The sequence below is a fragment of the Mobula birostris genome, chromosome 3 (assembly GCF_030028105.1).
Source record: "Mobula birostris isolate sMobBir1 chromosome 3, sMobBir1.hap1, whole genome shotgun sequence".
Classification (NCBI taxonomy): Eukaryota; Metazoa; Chordata; class Chondrichthyes; order Myliobatiformes; family Myliobatidae; genus Mobula; species Mobula birostris.
The window spans coordinates 215,846,464-215,866,182 of record NC_092372.1 but is presented as its reverse complement, the minus strand read 5'-3'; the positions used below and the strand labels follow the sequence as shown (position 1 = coordinate 215,866,182).

At 42.0% G+C, this 19,719-nt stretch overlaps 1 protein-coding gene across 6 annotated transcripts in view; it reads left to right on the top strand.

The window, feature by feature from the left end:
• The window catches only part of LOC140195561 (NEDD8 ultimate buster 1-like), a 43,503-nt gene that overhangs the window by 10,172 nt on the left and 13,612 nt on the right, over positions 1 to 19,719 (top strand). For all 6 annotated transcript variants that reach the window (XM_072254096.1, XM_072254093.1, XM_072254095.1 and 3 more), the window contains exons 3-10: positions 1,996 to 2,154; positions 5,196 to 5,263; positions 6,733 to 6,803; positions 8,560 to 8,742; positions 10,055 to 10,134; positions 12,581 to 12,687; positions 14,842 to 15,028; positions 15,215 to 15,322. In XM_072254096.1, the coding sequence (XP_072110197.1) occupies positions 1,996 to 2,154; positions 5,196 to 5,263; positions 6,733 to 6,803; positions 8,560 to 8,742; positions 10,055 to 10,134; positions 12,581 to 12,687; positions 14,842 to 15,028; positions 15,215 to 15,322 (963 nt within the window). The remainder of the gene's footprint in view (positions 1 to 1,995; positions 2,155 to 5,195; positions 5,264 to 6,732; positions 6,804 to 8,559; positions 8,743 to 10,054; positions 10,135 to 12,580; positions 12,688 to 14,841; positions 15,029 to 15,214; positions 15,323 to 19,719) is intronic.

Here is a 19,719-nt window from a genome sequence, read left to right as displayed (position 1 = left end):
ATGGGGTGTTAGCTTTCATAAGTCGAGGGATAGAGTTTAAGAGTCGCAATGTAATGATGCAGCTCTATAAAACTCTGGTTCGGTCACATTTGGAGTACTGTGTCCAGTTCTGGTCGCCTCACTATAGGAAGGGTGTGGAAGCATTGGAAAGGGTACAGAGGAGATTTACCAGGATGCTGCCTGGTTTAGAGAGTATGGATTATGATCAGAGGTTAAGAGAGCTTGGGCTTTACTTTTTGGAGAGGAGGAGGATGAGAGGAGACATGATAGAGGTATACAAGATATTAAGAGGAATAGATAGAGTGGACAGCCAGCGCCTCTTCCCCAGGGCACCACTGCTCGGTACAAGAGGACATGGCTTTAAGATAAGGGGTGGGAAGTTCAAGGGGGATATTAGAGGAAGGTTTTTTTTACTCAGAGAGTGGTTGGTGCGTGGAAAGCACTGCCTGAGTCAGTGGTGGAGGCAGATACACTAGTGAAATTTAAGAGACTGCTAGACAAGTATATGTTGGAATTTAAGGTGGGGGGTTTATGGGTGGTAGGGTTTAAGGGTCAGCGCAGCATTGTGGGCCAAAGGGCCTGTACTGTGCTGTACTATTCTATGTTCTAAAAATTAGTGGCATTTTAGAGGATTGGGAAGCTTTTAAAAACCAATAGAAGGCAACTGAAAAAGTCATTAAGAAAGTAAAGATGGAAGATGAAAGTAGGCTACCAATAGTATTGAAGAGGATACCAGAAGTTTTTTCAGATAGTGTAAAAGAAAGGGGAGAGCGGATATCGGGTTGCTGGAAAACTATGCTGCAGAGGTTGTAATGGGAGAACAATGAAATAGTGGACAAACTGAGTAAGTATTAGTCTTCACTGTGGAGACACTAATAGTGTGCTGAAAGTTCCAGATGTTGGGGCATGAAGTGTGCTAGTTAGAGAAAAGGTTGTTGGGAAACTAAAAGCTCTTAAAGTTAGATAAGTCATCTGGACCAGATGGTCTACACCTGGAGTTCTGAACGAGGTGGGTGAAGAGATTGTGGGGGCATTAGTAATTATCTTTCAAGAATCACTAGTTTCTGGAATGGTCTTAGAAGACTGGAAAATTGTAAATGTCACTCCACTCTTCAAGAAAGAAGAGAGGCAGAAGAAAGCAAACTATAGGCTAGTTAGTCTGACCTTGGTGGTTGGGGAGATGTTGGGGTCTATTATTAAGGATGAAGTCTCAGGGTACTTGAAGGCTCGTAATAAAATGGGCTGTAGTCAGCATGGTTTCCTCAAGGGAAAATTTTACTTTGCAAATCTGTTGGAATTCCTTGAAGAAATAACAAGCAGGACAGACAAAGGAGAATCAGTTGATGTTGTCGACATGGATTTTCAGAAGGCCTTTGACAAGGTGCCCCACATGAGGCTGCTTAGCAAGCTACGAGCCCATGGTATTACAGGAAAGATCCTAGCACAGGTAAAGCAGTGGGTGATCAGCAGAAGGCAAAGAGTGGGAATAAAGGGAGCTTTTTCTGGCTGGCTGACTGCCAGTAACCAGTGGCGTTCCACAGGGGTCTGTATTGGGACTGTTTCTTTTTAAGTTGTATGTAAATGATATGGATGATGGAATTGATGGTTTTGTTGCAAAGTTTACATCTATCTGCTGGGCTGTTTGTAACATTTTTAATAACAGTTTTAGTAATGGTGTATTTAAAATAGATGCTAATCTTTTTATTGCAGAGTGTAAATATAATTTAGATTACAATGCCTAAAATAATGCAAGTATCTTCGAGAAAAACATTCAAATGAAAATTAGTTGATACTTAGGAGAATGGATAAAAGCTAGGTCACAGGTTACTTGAGTATTTCATCAGATAAAGGATGGACAGGGTTGGTAGAAAAAAGAGCTTTTGTGCTGTGGTTGGAACAACTTTGTATATTTGTGATTAAATTTTGATGTGAACGATTACAGAGAATAAAAAGTACTTTAAAACTGATCTCTGCATTTTTCTTTTCCCAAATAAGGTTTTGGCTGAGAAATATGCTTTGCAGTTGTGCATCGACATTAGGAATGTGGAAAGTATCCTTGAAGGTTTGAGATGTAATGCACTGCAAGGCTTGAGTGCAAAAAAGACATTTGAAGACACTGGACTCGCAACAATACGTATTAATTACACTAGTAATGTAAGCAGCTCATAATTCTTCCCTAATTGAACAACATATTAATGAAATTTGACCTGCCAAATATTTTATTGTTTGCTGCGTACTAAATTCTAGATCAAGAATGTTTGCCAAATTAGTGCCCTTTTATGAAATACTTAAATATATTTTGAAAATTGGCTGTTACACTCCTGTAATTAAATTGAATCTGTGGCAGTGAGATTATTAATATGGGCAAATTTCAAATAACATTCATCAGGCATACATAGGCTTTTTCCACTGAGGTTGGGTGAGACTAGAAGCAAAGGTTGTGCGTGAAAGGGGAACATGAGAGGGGAACTACTTCAGAGAGTGGTAGAGTGGAATGAACTGCAATGGGCTCTATGGCTAAAAATAAACTATTCACTAGAGCTGAACAGTTTTAACATGGCTGCTGTTAATTTGCAAAATATTAAGAAATGTAACAAAACTATGGATGTCTAAGTTCATGGTGAACTGTTTTATTGTAAGATTTTTTCACTTTTTAAAAGGAGTTGACAATACACCTATTTGTGTAAGTATATTTGTATTAGTTGAGTATCTCACTCTTGGTTTACAAGAGTTGTGCTGTTGTGCTGAAATGCTTTAATTTCATTTGAGATACGACTGAAGCCAGCATTTATTGGCTGTCCCCAATTGCCTTTGAAGAGGTGATAATAAATTGGTGTTAAACCATGCCGACTTTCTGATAAAGGTACTCATAGTGTTAGAGGGTGGAGGATTCAAGGATTTAGACCCAGTGATGGTAAAGTTCAAAGTAAATTTATAATTAAAGTACATATATCACCATATACAACCCTGAGGATTCATTTTCTTGAGGGAAATCAGAGTAAATACAAGATTAACAATAGAATCAATGAAAGGCCGCGCCCAACAGGATGGTCAATGTGTAAAGAACAATAAACTCTAAGTACAAAAAGATAACAAACGAATAAGGATAATAGAACACCACAGCACAGGAACAGGCCATTCAGCTCACAGGGTTGTGCTGAACCAGCTAAAAAGCAAATCAAAAACATCCAAACACTAGTCCCTCCTACCTACACAATGTCTATAATCTTGCATCTTCTTTCCATCCATGTGCCTATCTAAACGTCTCTTAAAAGCCTCTGTTGTATTTGTAACTACCACCATACCAGGCAGTGCATTCCAGGCATCTGCCATTTTGAGTTTTTAAAAGAAACAATTTGCCCCCTCACATCCTCCTTGAACCTATCCCTTCTCACCTTCAATGCATGCCCTCTAGTATTAGACATTTCAACCCTGGGAATCAGATACTCCTTATCTACTCTATGGCTCTCATAATTTTGTAACCCTCTATCAGATCTCCGCTCAGCCTCTGCCATTCCAGCTTCTCGTGATGGCTCATGCCCTCTAAACCAGGCAGCATCCCGGTAAACCTCTTCTGCACCCTTTCCAAAACCTAAACATCCTTCCTATAGTGGGACAACCAGAACTATATGAGGCCTAACCAGAGTGGATAAATAAATAAGGAATGAATATCATGAACATAAGATGAAGAGTTTTTGAAAGTAGGTTGTGGGAACAGTTGGGTAATTGCTCCCGAACCTGCTGGTGAGTGTCCTGTGCCTCCTGTACATTCTTCCCAATGGCAGGAGCGAGAAGAGAGCATGGCCTATGTGAAACAATATTTCCAAGGTAGGATAGTGTACATTTAGAGTGGGACGTTATGCTGCCATGTCCTCACATGGTCCATTTTGTAGATGGCATGTAATGTTTAGGAATGTCTCAGCCTTGTTATACAGGTCAGAAACAGACCTTTTGATTAATCAAATACACATGAACTCCCCACATTTCCATCAACCCTTCCCACATTTCATCACTCATCTACACACCAGGTAACTCGCAGTGGAAAGGGAGATCACATTCATTCATTGGAATGAGAGATGTTTCCTATGGCGGGAGAGTCTAGGACCAGAGGACCCAACCTCAGAATAGAGGGGCCTCCTTTTAGAACGGAGATGAGGTGGCATTTGTTTTGCTAGAGCTTGCTGAATCTGTGGAATATATCTATATGTCTTGATTGGTCAGGACATGAAGGGGTATGGGGCTGAGAGGAAAAACGGATTGGTTATGATGAAAGGCAGACTTGATGGGCCAAAAAGCCTAATTCTGCTCCTATATCTTCTGGTCTCCTGGTGTAAATGGACCATGGAATTGCCACCACTGCAAGTTGTAATTCTATGCAAGGTATTCCTCTATTTAAATTTTTATTTAGTAGATACAGTACAATAACAGATCCTTCCAACCCAATGATCCCATGTCACCTAATTACACCCTTGTGACTAATTAACCTGCTAACCTTTGGATGAAAATGGAGTACCAAGAGGAAACCCATGTGGTCATGAGGAGAGGAGAACGTACAAACTCCCTTGAAACAGCAGCGGAAATGAACTCAGGTTGCTGCTTGTAATAGTGTTACTATGCTGCCCTTAACCACTATGCTATTTTGTCACCCACAGTACACAGTATTGGTAATAATGACTTTAAATATATTGTATTTGATTAAGCCAGCGAGAGCCTTGAAGCAAGTCACCTGACTCGAGGGTATTATCAAATGATGCTTACTTGAAGGCCATTTTCTGTCTTTTTGTGAAGACGTAGTCTTTTATTTCTTCATTGGTTGTAAATACATTAGCGTGACCTTGTTGTTTGTGGACATTATATGTAATTGTTTTGCAGAATTATTTCACTTGTAATCCAGTTGATATCAGAATGTGTGGTGACACTTATGGGCTGCCCCCAGCGTGCCCTCGGATATGTTGGTTGATACAAATGATGCTTTTCACTATATACATGTGGCAAATAAACTCACAACTTGAAACTAATCCCGAGCAGGTTGTGAGGAGATAATCAGCCAGTCTTGTAAACCTCTTTCACAAACATTTTCAGATATTGGCAGTTTCCTTCCAAACTAATTGTGGTCTGGTTCTTAGAAAATAATTAGTGGTTGCAATATGCCTTTAATGTAAAAAAAAATAAGTGGGCTGTTTTTAATATTACAGGGAAAGCGAAAAGAAAAAACAAAGCTGACAACCAAACTCAATATTTCAGCTGGTGATCTAAGAGCTGAGTATGTTTTTCATTTTCATTTGAAACATTACATTTTTAGGATAAAGATTGAAATTAATGTGAATATTCATTCTCATGCCCATTGCTAACAAGGTTAACATTTACTAGCTGTTATTGATACTGGTGTTACACTTCATGATTCAATAAATCCATTATGATGGATGGGGGCTTTTGAGATTTTTGAGGTTAGGAGTACAAGCCATTATCCTAACAATACCAAACTAACTTAATTAACTTTGCCTCCAACTTTCACCCTGCCCTCAAGTTTACCTGGTCCATTTCCGACACCTCCCTCCCCTTTATAGATCTTTCTGTCTCTGGAGACAGCTTATCCACTGATGTCTACTATAAGCCTACTGACTCTCACAGCTATCTGGACTATTCCTCGTCTCACCCTGTCTCTTGCAAAAATGTCATCCCCTTCTCGCAATTCCTCCGTCTCCACCGTATCTGCTCTCAGGATAAGGCTTTTCATTCCAGGACGAGGGAGATGTACATTTTTTTTTAAAGAAAGGGGCTTCCCTTCCTCCACCATCAATTCTGCTCTCAAACGCATCTCCCCCATTTCACGCACATCTGCTCTCACTCCATCCTCCCGCCACCCCACTAGGAATAGGGTTCCCCTGGTCCTCACCTACCACCCCACCAGCCTCCGGGTCCAACATATTATTCTCCGTAACTTCCGCCACCTCCAACGGGATCCCACAACTAAGCACGTCTTTCTCTCCCCCCCCCCCCCCGCTTTCCGCAGGGATTGCTCCCTACGCGACTCCCTTGTCCATTCGTTCCCCCCCCATCCCTCCCCACTGATCTCCTGGCACTTATCCTTGTAAGCGGAACAAGTGCTACACATACCCTTACACATCCTCCCTTACCACCATTCAGGGCCCCAGACAGTCCTTCCAGGTGAGGCGACACTTCACCTGTGAGTCGGCTGGGGTGATATATTGCGTCTGGTGCTCTGGATGTGGCCTTCTATTCATTGGCGAGACTCGATGCAGACTGGGAGATCGTTTTGCTGAACACCTATGCTCTGTCCGCCAGAGAAAGCAGGATCTCCTAGTGGCCACACATTTTAATTCCACGTCCCATTCCCATTCTGATATGTCTATCCATGGCCTCCTCTACTGTAAAGATGATGCCACACTCAGGTTGGAGGAAAAACACCTTCTATTCCATCTGGGTAGCCTCCAACAGTTAGTCCTGACGAAGGGTCTCGGCCCGAAACATTGACTGTACCTCTTCCTAGAGATGCTGCCTGGCCTGCTGCGTTCACCAGCAACTTTGATGTGTGTTGCAGATATTTTATATGCCCAGTTTGCACACTCCGGATTCCAGCCTGTAATTCCTCACTCTGGCATCGGAGGAGAGAACTATTTTGCATTTGAAAAATATATCATTTTCTTTTGTATTCCTGTATACTGTACATAAGAAAAATCTTCATGATTGCATTTTTTCCTTTTTGTACAGAATTGCAAAATTAACAGAAATGAATGAAGGACATTTAAAACTTATCATGAACTCTAAAGTTCTTAAAATGGGTAAGTAGATGACTATAGTAATATTATTGCTCTACTCCAGCAGGGGTGGCAACCCTATGGTATGCCAATCAATGTAACTCTGTCCAAGATTTGGGTCCATGTTCTGAAATGCGTTTGCCCCACTGCTATATCATTGGATCTTTGCAGCCAACGGATAATGACCATGATTAGAATTAATTAATTAATGGCCCCGTCTGTCTAAGTAGCCAATAGATGTGCCCGGTTTTTCGGGGCACGCACCTGGACGATGAATATGGAGATCTTGGGCTGCCCAGACATCAAGATCCCCCTCTCGGCCTCGCGGATGTGGTCCAAAGGAATGCGAAGCAGTACATTTGGCATCAGCTTGGCTGCAAGAGCTGCCGGGTGGGGGGGGGTGGGGGGGGGGTGACGTGATACATCATCCAACCACCTTAGGGGCTCCACTCCGGATTTGTGTAGAGTTTACTCCTTAGCCTTCTCTTCTCTTCTCCCGAAGATACCTGCAAGGCAGTGGGATTGGTAACCCTGGATAGGGGCCCATACCGGGTACAGTCAGCTGGAGCCAGCTGAGCCCGGGATTCGTGTAAGGCAGGGTCGTCACGCCCTGCAGTAGTGATATATGGAGCCACTACCCGATTAGAACTAAAGAACAGTGGAAAAAATTGTTGGCACGCAGCATGCAGTGCTGCCCCTCAATTCTTTAAACCCCATGCATAATTAAAAAGACATATAATTATCTTTTCTGCTAAATGAAGCAGTGAATGATTTTTTTTAACAACACGAGCAGTGAGATGTTTCCTTAGGGCACACCTCACGCCAGCTTGGCACTAGCAAGGCAGTTGCACAAACACATGATGTTAAATGATGTAGTTTAAAATCCTCATGGACCTGGTGTACACATCAGTATTTGGATATTAAACAGTTGACCATTGGCTATGCTCTGCTTATTTTTTTTCTTCAGTCACTTATGAATGAAAATTGGAAATTCAATGATAAAATAGTCAAATATTGTCTGCAGTTTTGTGCCACCATGAATATTTTTCACATTTCTTTTTAAAAGATTAATATTAAGTTTTAAGTTTTTTTAAGAGTGATTCATTCATTTCAATCTCTCTTGTTACTTTTTTTTAATAGTAAAACAATGAATAAATGAAAATGAGCAACACTCATTCCGCATTATGGAAAAAAGTTCATTAATTATTATTACCGGTTCATTAACGAATGATAATCTTGACTCAAAATTACCATGGCATGCAAGAGAATTTTTTAACATTATTGCTAATTTTGGTCCATGCTCTGAATAGGTTTGCCAGCACTACTCTGTCATTGGGTCCTTGCAACCAATAGATAATGACCATAATTAGAACTAAGGAACAGTGAAACACTATTGTGGAAAATAATTTTGTCTTGGGATATGGAACTAGCAAAATTGGTATCTAATTCCTTTCCCTAGTTGCTTTTGAAGAGATGGTCATGAGAAACCTAACCAACTTTTATTCCCTGAATTAATCATGTTTACAACAGTTCAGTAGTTTCACATTTACAGTTTTTAATATTTCTGTTTTAGTTACTTGAGATGAAATTCTCCGGCTGCCATGGCAGGATTCAAATCCAGATTAGTGTTCCAGGTCTCTAAATAACCACATTGCTTCTTAACTATAAACGAGGCTAGTTAATCCTGTTTTGTCTCTTACCCATAAATGCTGTGTGGTTAGACATAAATCTTAAGTGAATCACTGTGTTCTTTTAGAAAACTATCTGACTGTTTTTCCAGATCAATCTCTTGCTGAGCAGAATGTGAGAAATAATTCGCTGATCATGGTTATGCAAATAACTGTCACCGAGGAAGAAGCAAAAGAGCAGGAGATGGTCTTCCAAGAAGAGCTAAAGGAACAGGATGAGCGGAAAGCCAAAATATCTAGGACCAGGAAGGGGGCTGAAATTTTGGCACAATATGGTAAGTTTACCTAAACAGAATTGGAATAGCGTTTTAGGCCCTTCACTCTCGTGGTAATGGATCTTTCATCTGAAACAGGAGTACAAGGGGTGATTGAGAAGTTTGTGGCCTAAGGTAGGAGGAGTCTATTTAGAAAACCTAGCACATGTATATTTCAACATAGTCCCCTCCTACATGTACACACTTTGTCCAGTGGTCGTGGAGCATACGGATTCCTTCTTTGTAGAAGTGGTCCACAGCAGGGGTGATTGATAAGTTTGTGGCCTAAGGTAGAAGGAGTTGAGTTATTAACTTCAAACTTTCTGCATTATCACTGAGTTGAACTGCACGTGCATGTAACAAGAGCGTCTTGGACCTCCAGGTGGTCCACAGCAGGGGTGATTGATAAGTTTGTGGCCTAAGGTAGAAGGAGATGAGTTATACAGCTCTTGTTACATGCACATGCAGTTCAACTCTTTGAGTGAAAATGCAGCAAGTTTGAAGTTAATAACTCATCTCCTTCCACCTTAGGCCACGAACTTATCAATTGCCCCTGCTGTGGACCACTTCTGGAGGTCCAAGACACTGACTTCTACAAAGAAGGGATCCGTATGCTCCATGACCGCTGAACTAAGTGTGTAAATGTAGGAAAAATAAATGTGCTAGGTTTTCTAAAATTGACTCTTCCTACCTAGGCCACAAACTTATCAATCACTTCACGTACTTTGCAAATTTAGCTACCCTACTTTTAAGCTTCTACCTGAATGGATTAGTACATTCAGTACTGTGCAAAAGTCTTGGTTACATTACAAATAGCTAGGGTGCCTAAGACTTACGCACAGTACTGTAAATGCCTAATTCTTGATACTGGTATTGGTGAAGAAGATATTTTGGTTCAGTTTATCAATTCAAGCAATATCTTAAACATTATAAACAATTCTTCTGCCATTCTGACCTTGGTTGAGGAAGCAGGCAGCATTTCAATCCTTTTCTATGCCATTGCGATGCCAGCCATGCGTTAAATAGGTTTGGAATGAAATCTTGATACCTAGCCAGCAACCTCAACTGGTACATTTGGATTGAATTGGATATAGTCATATTGTTGATTTCCCAATAGACCGTAAGACATAGGAGCAGAATTAGGCCATTTGGCATATCGTGTCTGCTCCTCCATTGCATCATGGCTGATTTATTATCCCTCTCAACCCCATTCTCCTGCCTGTTTGTTGTGGTCTCTGATTCTTAACTCTCTTCTATACAGTTGTGATTATTTTGGTCTAAATTTGGCTTTAACTTGATTTTATATCTCCTCCTCTGCCCCCCCCCCCACCAGGCGAGTACAGTAACGTTCCGTATCTAGAAATTGCAGACCAGAAAGGGAGACCCATTCCTATTCCAGCTGTGGAGAAAAAGGTACATTGCTTGTACTGATGGATAAGTTTCAAAATATCATACTTGAACTTTCTAATCCTATCCCTACAATTAAATGTAGAGTAAGGGAGCTGGAATCCCTAAGGCAGTCTGACATTGCCTTCAACCTTGTTCTGGCAACTCTTGTGATGACATTGGTGCCAAGCTGTATCAGCCCTTGCCTTTCCCTTGGGCAACATCGGTGTCGTGGAGAGGGGAGACTCGATGCTTGGGCAACTGCCGGTCTTCCATACAACCTTGCCCAGGCCTGTGCCCTGGAGAGGACACTCCAGCATCACCTTACCGCGACGGCACAATACAGGCAAGACTTCCCAGGCACAGATCCATGGTCTTGCGAGACTAACGGATGCCACCAAAAAATGATTCAATGTAGAAGGGAAATCTGTGGAACTAATTTGCACAAAAGTTGTAGAGCCTATACTATATTGCACTATTCTTTGGCACACAATGTTGTGCTGACCTTTTAATCCTTTCCTTCCACTTAGCCCCTCCCTCCCATTTTTTGAGTCTCTTAAATGTCCCTAATGTAAATGCCTTCATCATCCCTGCAGTGTGTTCCATGCACTTGCCCCTCTCTGTGTGTGTACAAAAAAGAAAACTACCTGTGATTCCCCTCCCCACCCATACTTTGCTCCAATAAGCTTTGAGTTGTGTCTTGCATTAGCCATTGCCACCCTGGGAAATGTGGGGTGTGGAGGAAATAGATGATGGCTGTCCACTCTATTTATGCCTCTTATCATCCTGTTCACTGCTATAAGGTCTCCTCTCATCTTCCTTTGCTCCAAAGAGAAAAGCCCAAGCCTGCTCAAACTTGCCTCATAAGATATGCTGTCTAATCCAGGCAGCTTCCTGGCAAATGTCTTCTGCGCTCCCTTAAAGCTTACACATGCTTCCTATAATGAGGTGACCAGAACTGAACACAATACTCCAAGTGTGGTCCAACCAGAGTTTTGTAGAGCTGCAGCACTGCCTCACGGCTCTTGAGCTCGATCCAACAATTACTGAATGCCAGTACTCCATATGGCAGTGTCAACTTGCACAGCGACTTTGAGGGATCTGTGAACTTGGACCACAAGTCTGTCTACATTCTATCCATAAATTATTTAAAGGAACTTTCTCCAAGCGTATATAAGGAATTAATCTTTATTTCCACTTTCCTGAGACAGGAGAAGTAATAAATCTTTCAATGTATTTATGCTATTGGTGCTCTCAAGATGCTGTTTGGTTCTTGCTACTGTACCTTTAGTGCCTTCATAAAATGACCTGTAACTCTTTAAAATTAATACATGTGATGGATAATGTGGGAGAAGAAATTGTGAATTTTACCCAATCTTTGTTCTACATAGCAAATTGTGATGATTTTCATGGTAATAAATTGCTTTTATGAAAAGGAAGGGGCCAGAGCAAAGCATTTTTATCTGTATCTTTGGTTTCTCCTTTCACCTCAGGAAGTATCAGTATTAATTCCTTGCTTTTATAAAAGAAGTTCATCAAAGCTAAACAGTTCTAAAGAGCATCTCAGTGCTTCAGGATGAGTTTTCTTTCTCCACTTGTGGAAAACAGTAATGGAGGATTAGTTGCCAGTATCTAATTCTGCTGTTCCTCCACATGCACTTAGTGGCATAAGACATAGAAGCATTAATAGGACATTTGACCCATCGAGTCTGCTCTGCCATTCTATCATGGCTGATTTATTGCCCTTCTCAAACCCATTCTCCTGCCTTCTTCCCATAACTTTGACACCTATACTCATCAAGAACCTATCAAACTCTGCTTTAAATATACCCAATGACTTGTCCTCCACAGCTGTCTGTGGTGAGGAATTCCACACATTCACCATCCTCTGGCTAAAGAAATTCCTCCTCATCTCTTTTCTAATGGGATGTCATTGTATTCTGAGGCTGTGTCCTCTGCTTGTAGACTCTCCCAAGATTTTGTATGTCCTCTGCACATCTACTCTATCTAGACCTTTCAATATTCATTACGTTTCAATGAGGTTCTCCCCCCCCCCCCCCAAACTCCAGAGAGTACCGGCCCAGACCCATCAAATGCTCCTCATACATTTACCCTTTCATTCCTGGGATCATTCTCGTAAACCTCCTCTAGACACTCTGCAATGTCAGCACATTCCTCCTTGAGTATGGGGACCAAAGCTGCTCTCAATAATAGAAGTATGTTTGGGCTATGCCTTCTAAAGCCTCAGCGTTACATCCTCTCTCTTGTATTAGAAGCTCCATCCATATTAGCCAGGGATGTGACTGCCTGTGGCTTTAACATAACTTAATACAATGCTTGCATTTTAGTCTGTTTTTCTCATTCTCAGGATTTAAAGCTGCTAATGTCCTTTTCCAGTCTAGTCACTCTGGGGATGTGGGAAGTAAAGCTACCCCATTTCAACATTTTGAAAAAAAGTTTCATTTCTTGCTAGGCACTTCTGTTAGCCATGACGTTACATGAAAAAGGCAGAGCCGTCATGAAGAAGAGAGATTATGCATCGGCGTTATTATGTCTGTTGGATGCTGATGAAGAATTTAGGTGAATATTTCTTTTAATTTCATTTTTATTATGATTGGCGTTAAAGAATATTGTGGATTCACTAACTGTGTCGTTCAGAGCTGTTGCCCACACAGACTCTTTTTCTTGTATTCCTGAGGCTGCCAGAATATTTCAATATGCATGCATCAACTACAGCAGCATTTGATACAATCTTTTGCCCAGAGTACATAGAACAGTACAGCACAGAACAGGCCCTTTTGGCCCACAATGTTAAACCAATGACTCAGATTCAGATTTATTTATCGCATATACCATCGAAACATACAGTAAAGTTTATTGTTTGTGTTAATAACCAGCATATCCAGTGATGTGTTTGGGGCAGCCGGCAAGGTCATGACACGTTCCAGTGCCAGCATAGTATGCTCAGCAGAACAAAGTTCACAGTAAATTCATGATCAATGTACATATACAACCCTGAGATGCATTTTCTTGTGGGTGTTCTCCTAAATCCAGTAAGCATAATGGAATCAACGAAAAACTGTACCAACTTGTTCATTCAACCAGTCTGCAAAAGAGGACAAAATCTGCAATTACAAAAAAAATGAGTAATTATAAATAAATCACAGTAAATATCAAGAACATGAGATGAAGAGTCCTTGAAAGCGAGTCCATTGGCTGTGAGAATATTTCAGTGATGGGGCAGGTGAAGTTATCCTCTTTGGTTCAAGAGCCTGATGGTCAATGGGTAGTAATCTGATGGTACAAGTCCTGAGGAACAACCTCTCTTGCCTGGACGTTGACCATATCCTTCTTTCTCTGCATATTCAAAAGTTCAAAGTACATTTTATTAAAGTATGTATATTTTATACACCCTTGAGATTCTCCTTACAGGCAGCTATGTATGTGCCTGTTAAAGAGTCACTTAAACGCTCCACGCTATCTGCCGTCACCACTCCTGGCAGTGCATTCCAGGCCCCACCACTCATGTTTAGATAATAAAACACAAAAAAACCTGCCTCTCATGTGTCATTTATATCGCCCCCCCCCCGGCCCCAAATCATCAATACATGTCCTCTAGTACTAGACATTCTAGACAGACATTTTTACTAGTGAGCAATTTTAAGCTGGGGAGAGAAACTCATTACTAAAATCAGCAAATTAGTGTTTTACTTCAGAACCAGTGTTAGATACCTAGCAATTTTTGCTTGATCACATTGTGCTCCCCCATACACAATTAACTTTACCCAAAAATAGTGTTTTTTTTTCTCCTTGCCTGTCAGTTCTATTTTTCCTTCTTTCCAATTACACCATTTTTTCGTACTGCGCTTTGCTTACTAAATATTCATGCTCAATTGCTGCTAGTTTTCACAATGTATACTTATGCTCTTTTTCACTATTTTATATTGTCGTAACTTGCAGTAATTTTGTCTTGCACGGTACTGCTGTCACAAAACAAATTTCACAACATTTGTTAGTGACAGTAAATCTGAGTCTGATGTTAGCAGCACATATTCCATCTGGGTAGCTTCTAACCTGACAGCATGAACATTGATTTCTCTAACTAACCATAATTTCTTCTTTCTTCCCACTGCCCCCCCCCTTAACATTTCTCCTTCTGGTTTCCCTTGTGTCCCTTCTCTTCATCTGCCTATCATCTCCCTCTGGTAACCTCCTTCCCTTTCTCCCATGGTCCATTCTCCTCTCTGATTTCTTCTTTTAGCCCTTACTACTTCCATCTGTCACCTCCCAGCTTCTCACTTCACACCCACTTACCTTCTCCCTCAACTGGTTTCATCTACCATCCCCTAGTTTGTACTGCTTCCCCTCCCCCCCCACCCCCCACCCACCCCCAAATCTTAATCTGGCTTCTTCCCCCTTCCTCTCCTGTCCTGATGAAGGATGTCAGCCTGAAACTGAAATGTCAACTCTTTATTCCTTTACATAAATGCCGCATTCAACCAGAGTTTTGTGTGTTACCTGATGCAGGAAGTATTATGTTTGTACAGAAAAGCATTTATATAGTGATACAGTGCCGTTTATGATGCAAACACATCCTAAGTACTTTCCTCTAAACTGCAGTTGCTATTGAAATGTTAAGTATCCCTCCCATTGTAAACATGTAATTAACAAAGCAGACTTCAAGCTGTAATGTTTTCCTGTAATTGAAGTATTGACATGGAACTTGCATCTTAGGAAGTGTCGGTCTGAGCTCCTGAACACGGTAGATAACCATGCAGTTCTGCAACTGGAAATCGTGTGGTGTTTTCTTCAGCTGGAGCAGCTCGACTGTCTTCGTGATGCAGAAGAGAGACTAAAACGGGCCCAAACTCGGCTGAATAACTGCTATGGGGAGAATCTGGAGCGACTTTATAACCTTAAGGTCTATTCTCCATCTATTTTTTAAACTTGTTGGATAATCTTGCTCTACTTAGTCAGAAGTCATCTATTACTTCAGTGCCCATCTTAACTTGCTGCTTAAGGCAAAATTGTACAATGCCGTTTGTGAACGTTGCCTGGGGGAAGACCTCCTGTAGGCTTGCTGACTTGCCCATGTTGTTTTTCACAGGGCAGCACTGCCAATGAGCAGGTGCTGTACTTGCGGTTGATGCTACTTCAGGGAGTGGTGCTGTTTCACAAAGGAAAACTGCAGGAGGCAAGGAATCATCTGAATGAGGTGTGGCTTTTATCTGTCTTCATTTCTTTGTAATCATTAACATTCTGTTTAATCAGACATAAGCCATAGGAGCGGAATTAGGCTATTTGGCCTGTCGAATCTGCACTGCCATTCTATCATGGCTGATTTATTATCCCCCTCAACCCCATTCTTCTGCCATCGAACTTGTAACCTTTGACTCCCTTACTAATCAAGAATCTATCAATCTCTCTTTTAAATGTACCCAGTGGCTTGACCTTTACAACTATCTGTGGCAATGCATTCCACAGATTGATCATAAGAGCAGCATTAGGCCATTCAACCCATTAAGTCCACTCTGCCATTCCATCATGGCTGATCCCGGATCCCACTCAACCCCATACACCTGCCTTCCCGCCGTATCCTTTGGTGGCCTGACCGATCAGGAAACTAACAACTTCTGCCTTAAATATACCCACAGACTTGACCTCGACCGTGGTCCGTGGCAGAGCTTTCCACACACTTCTTACTCTCTGGCTAAAAAAATTCCTCCTTGCCTCTGTTCTAAAAGGTCACCCCTCAATTTTGAGGCTGTGCCCTCTGGTTCTGGATACCCACTTCATAGGAAACATCCTCTTCACATCCACTCTTCCAACAATCAGTCGGTCCTTTCAACATTCGGTGGGTTTCAATGAGGTTTCTTCCCCCCCCCCCCCCCCACTCTCTTCTAAATTCCAGTGAGTACAGGTCCCAAAGCTGCCAAACACTCTGCACGTGTTAACCTCTTCATTCCTGGAATCATCCTTGTGAACCTCCTCTGGACTCTCTCCAATGACAACACATCCTTTCTGAGATATGGTGCTAAGTGGAACCTGTCTAGTGTCTTTAACAGGTTCAACATTCTCTCACATAAAAATGCTGGTGAACGCAGCAGGCCAGGCAGCATCTCTAGGAAGAGGTACAGTCGACGTTTCGGGCCGAGACCCTTCGTCAGGACTAACTGAAAGAGGTAGTAAGAGATTTGAAAGTGGGAGGGGGAGATCAAAAATGATAGGAGAAGACAGGAGGGGGAGAGATGGAGCTAAGAGCTGGACAGGTGATTGGCAAAAGGGATATGAGAGGATCATGGGACGGGAGGTCTAGGGAGAAAGAAAGGGGGGGGGGGGAACCCAGAAGATGGGCAAGGAGTATAGTGAGAGGGACAGAGGGAGGAAAAAAAAGAGAAAAAATAAATTAATAATAATAATAAATAACAGATGGGGTACGAAGGGGAGGTGGGGCATTAAGGGAAGTTAGAGAAGTCAATGGCATGAACATTCTTCCTTCAGTTAGTCCTGACGAAGGGTCTCGGCCTGAAACGTCGACTGCACCTCTTCCTAGAGATGCTGCCTGGCCTGCTGCGTTCACCAGCAACTTTGATGTGTGTTGCTTGAATTTCCAGCATCTGCAGAATTCCTGTTGTTTGCGTTTAAGTTAACCTTCTGGGAGTCTTGCACAAGGAGGCCCAAGTTCCTCTGCACCTCTGATGTTTGAATTTTCCGCCCATTTAGATAATATTCTGCAGTATTGTTCCTTTTACCAAAATGTATTATCATACATTTCCCCACACTGTATTCCATCTGCCACTTTTTTGCCCATTCTTCCAATTTGTCTGAGCCCAGCTGCAATCGCATTGCTTCCTCAGCACTACCTACCCCTCCACCTATCTTCATATCATCTGTAAACTTTGCCACAAAGCCATCAATTCCACTATCTAAATCATTGACAAACAATGTGAAAAGAGTGGTCCCAATACTGAGCCCGAGGAACACCACTAGTCACCGGCAGCCAACCAGAAAAGGCCCCTTTTATTCCCACTTGCTGCTCCTGCCTGTCAGCCATTCCTCTATCCATGCTCGTACCTTTCCTGTAATGCCATAGGATTTTATCTTGTTAAGCAGCCTCATGTGTGGCACCTTATCAAATGCCTTCTGAAAGTCCAAGTAAATGACATCCACTGTCTCTCCTTTGTCCACCCTGCTTGTTACTTCCTCAAAGAACTCTTAACAGATTTGTCATCAAGATTTCCCTTTACAGTGACCATGCTGACTTTGATTTATTTTGTCATTAGTTGTCTTCTGGCTAAATAAGTTCCTCCTCATCCTGTTCTAAACACCCTTGATCCTGGTTCCAGATTCCCCAACTGTTGGAAACATTCTCTCCACATCCACTCTATCTAGTCTTTTAGTATTCAATCCCCATCATTCTTCTGTGCTCTAGTAAATACATGCCCAGAGCCATTGAGTGCTCCTTGTATGTTAACCCTTTCATTCCTTGGATCCCACAGTGATGTTTACTTTATTTAGCAGCAATCTACATTAGGGTAGAAGCTCCCCCTCAGTTACCCAGGAAAATTGTGCACGTGAAGCGGCTCTGCTGTACCTTACTTCTGAAATTGGGGCCAATTGCCTTCGTCCATAGAAAGCTCATCTAGTTTCTCCCAAAGTTAATAGTGGGGAAAGAACTAAACTTGGCAGAAGTATCACGGTTGTGTATTGAGCACCAATCAGTAACATCTGATTTCTACCCCTTGTCTTCTATTCTTCTTACAAAAGCAAGGCCTGATGGTGTGGAAGCTGGGAAAGGTAGTGAAGATAGTGCTAGGATTTGATAAATTGCTATCTTTCCAAACTGTTATGGGTTTTTCAATTCTATTAAAGTGATTTTTAAAAAAAAATTAGTGTCAAAACACAAAGTATGAATCACGAAGTTCAGACCTGAAGTTTAAAACACCAAGTATGTTTCTGCAAACTCCATTTTCTATTAAACCAAAATTGATTACCTTATGCTTTCTCAATAGTAGACCCTAATTGAAATGAGAAGTCTAATTGATGTGTGGTCTGGGCACTGACAGCATTAGTGCTGGGAAGTTCTAGAGATCAGAGCAGCCATAATCTATGGCAGGACTTCCCAGGCTTTTTTATGCCATGGACCCCTACTATTAAACGAGGAAGCTGTGGACCCCAAGTTGGGAACTCCTAATCTGTGGAGTCATACAACACAGAAATGGGCTGTTAGGCCCAACTTGTTATCCAAGGTAGTCCTATTTGCTGCTTTTTGGCCTATAACCATGTCTTATCTTTATACCTGTCAAGCTGTCTTCTAAATGTTATTATACCTGCCTTAATATCTTCCTCTGGCAACTCATTCCACGTTCACACGTGTTTTTTTAAATTATCAATTAAGTTACTATTATATCTTCCCCCTTTCATACAAAAAATGCTGGTGAACGCAGCAGTCCGGGCAGCATCTCTAGGAAGAGGTACAGTCAATGTTGCGGGCCGAGACCCTTCGTCAGGACTAACTGAAAGAAGAGCTAGTAAGAGATTTGAGAGGGGGAGGGGAGATCCGAAATGATAGGAGAAGACTGGAGGGGGAGGGATGGAGTTGAGAGCTGGAAAGTTGATTGGCAAAAGGGATGTGAGAGGATCATGGGACGGGAGGCCTGCAGAGAAAGAAAGGGGGAGGGAATCTCAGAGGATCGGCAAGGAGTTATAGTGAGAGGGACAGAGGGAGAAAAAAGAGAGAGAAAAAATAAATAAATGACATGGGCTATGGAGGGGAGGTGGGGCATTAATGGAAGTTAGAGAAGTCAATGTTCATGCCATCAGCTTGGAGTTAGATTAGTCCTGACGAAGGGTCTCGGCCCGAAACGTCGACTGTACCTCTTCCTATAGATGCTGCCTGGCCTGCTGCGTTCACCAGCAATTTTTGCGTGTGTTGCTTGAATTTCCAACGTCTGCAGATTTCCTCATGTTTGCGTTCCCCCTTTCATATTAACCTTTTGCCCTCTACATCATGATTTCCCAAATCTGGAGGAAAAGCCTGCTCCATGCACTCCAGTCAAGAGGGGTGTATATAAGTTCAGTGTGCACAACCTTTTTCCCCTAGTGTTGGGGAATCAAGAAGCAGAGGGAACAAGTTTAAGGTGAGTGGGGAGAGATTTAATACGAATCTGAGGGGCAGCATTTTCATGCAGAGGGGGTCAGAATATGGTGTGAGCTGTCAGAGGGAATGGTTCAGGCAATTACATTAACACATTTAAACAGTTATTTGACTGATACATGGATAGGAAAGATTTAGAGCAGGTGTTCCTAAGCTGGGGTCCACGGACCTGTCGGTTAATGGTAGGGGTCCATGGCATAAAAAACTTGGGAACCCCAGATTTAGAAGAATATGGTCCAAATGCGGGGAACTGGACCTAGCTTAGCTGGGAATCTTGGTCACTGTGGACCAGTTGGGATGATAGGCTTGTTTCAGTGCTTTGACACTATCTATGCCTCCTCATGATTTTATGCTCTATGTGAACACCTCTCAGTTTCCTAGTGTACAGCAGCAGACAGCATCCAGAAAGTTGTCAGCAGAACTCATTCACTAAATTCCACACTTCTCTGTTTGTC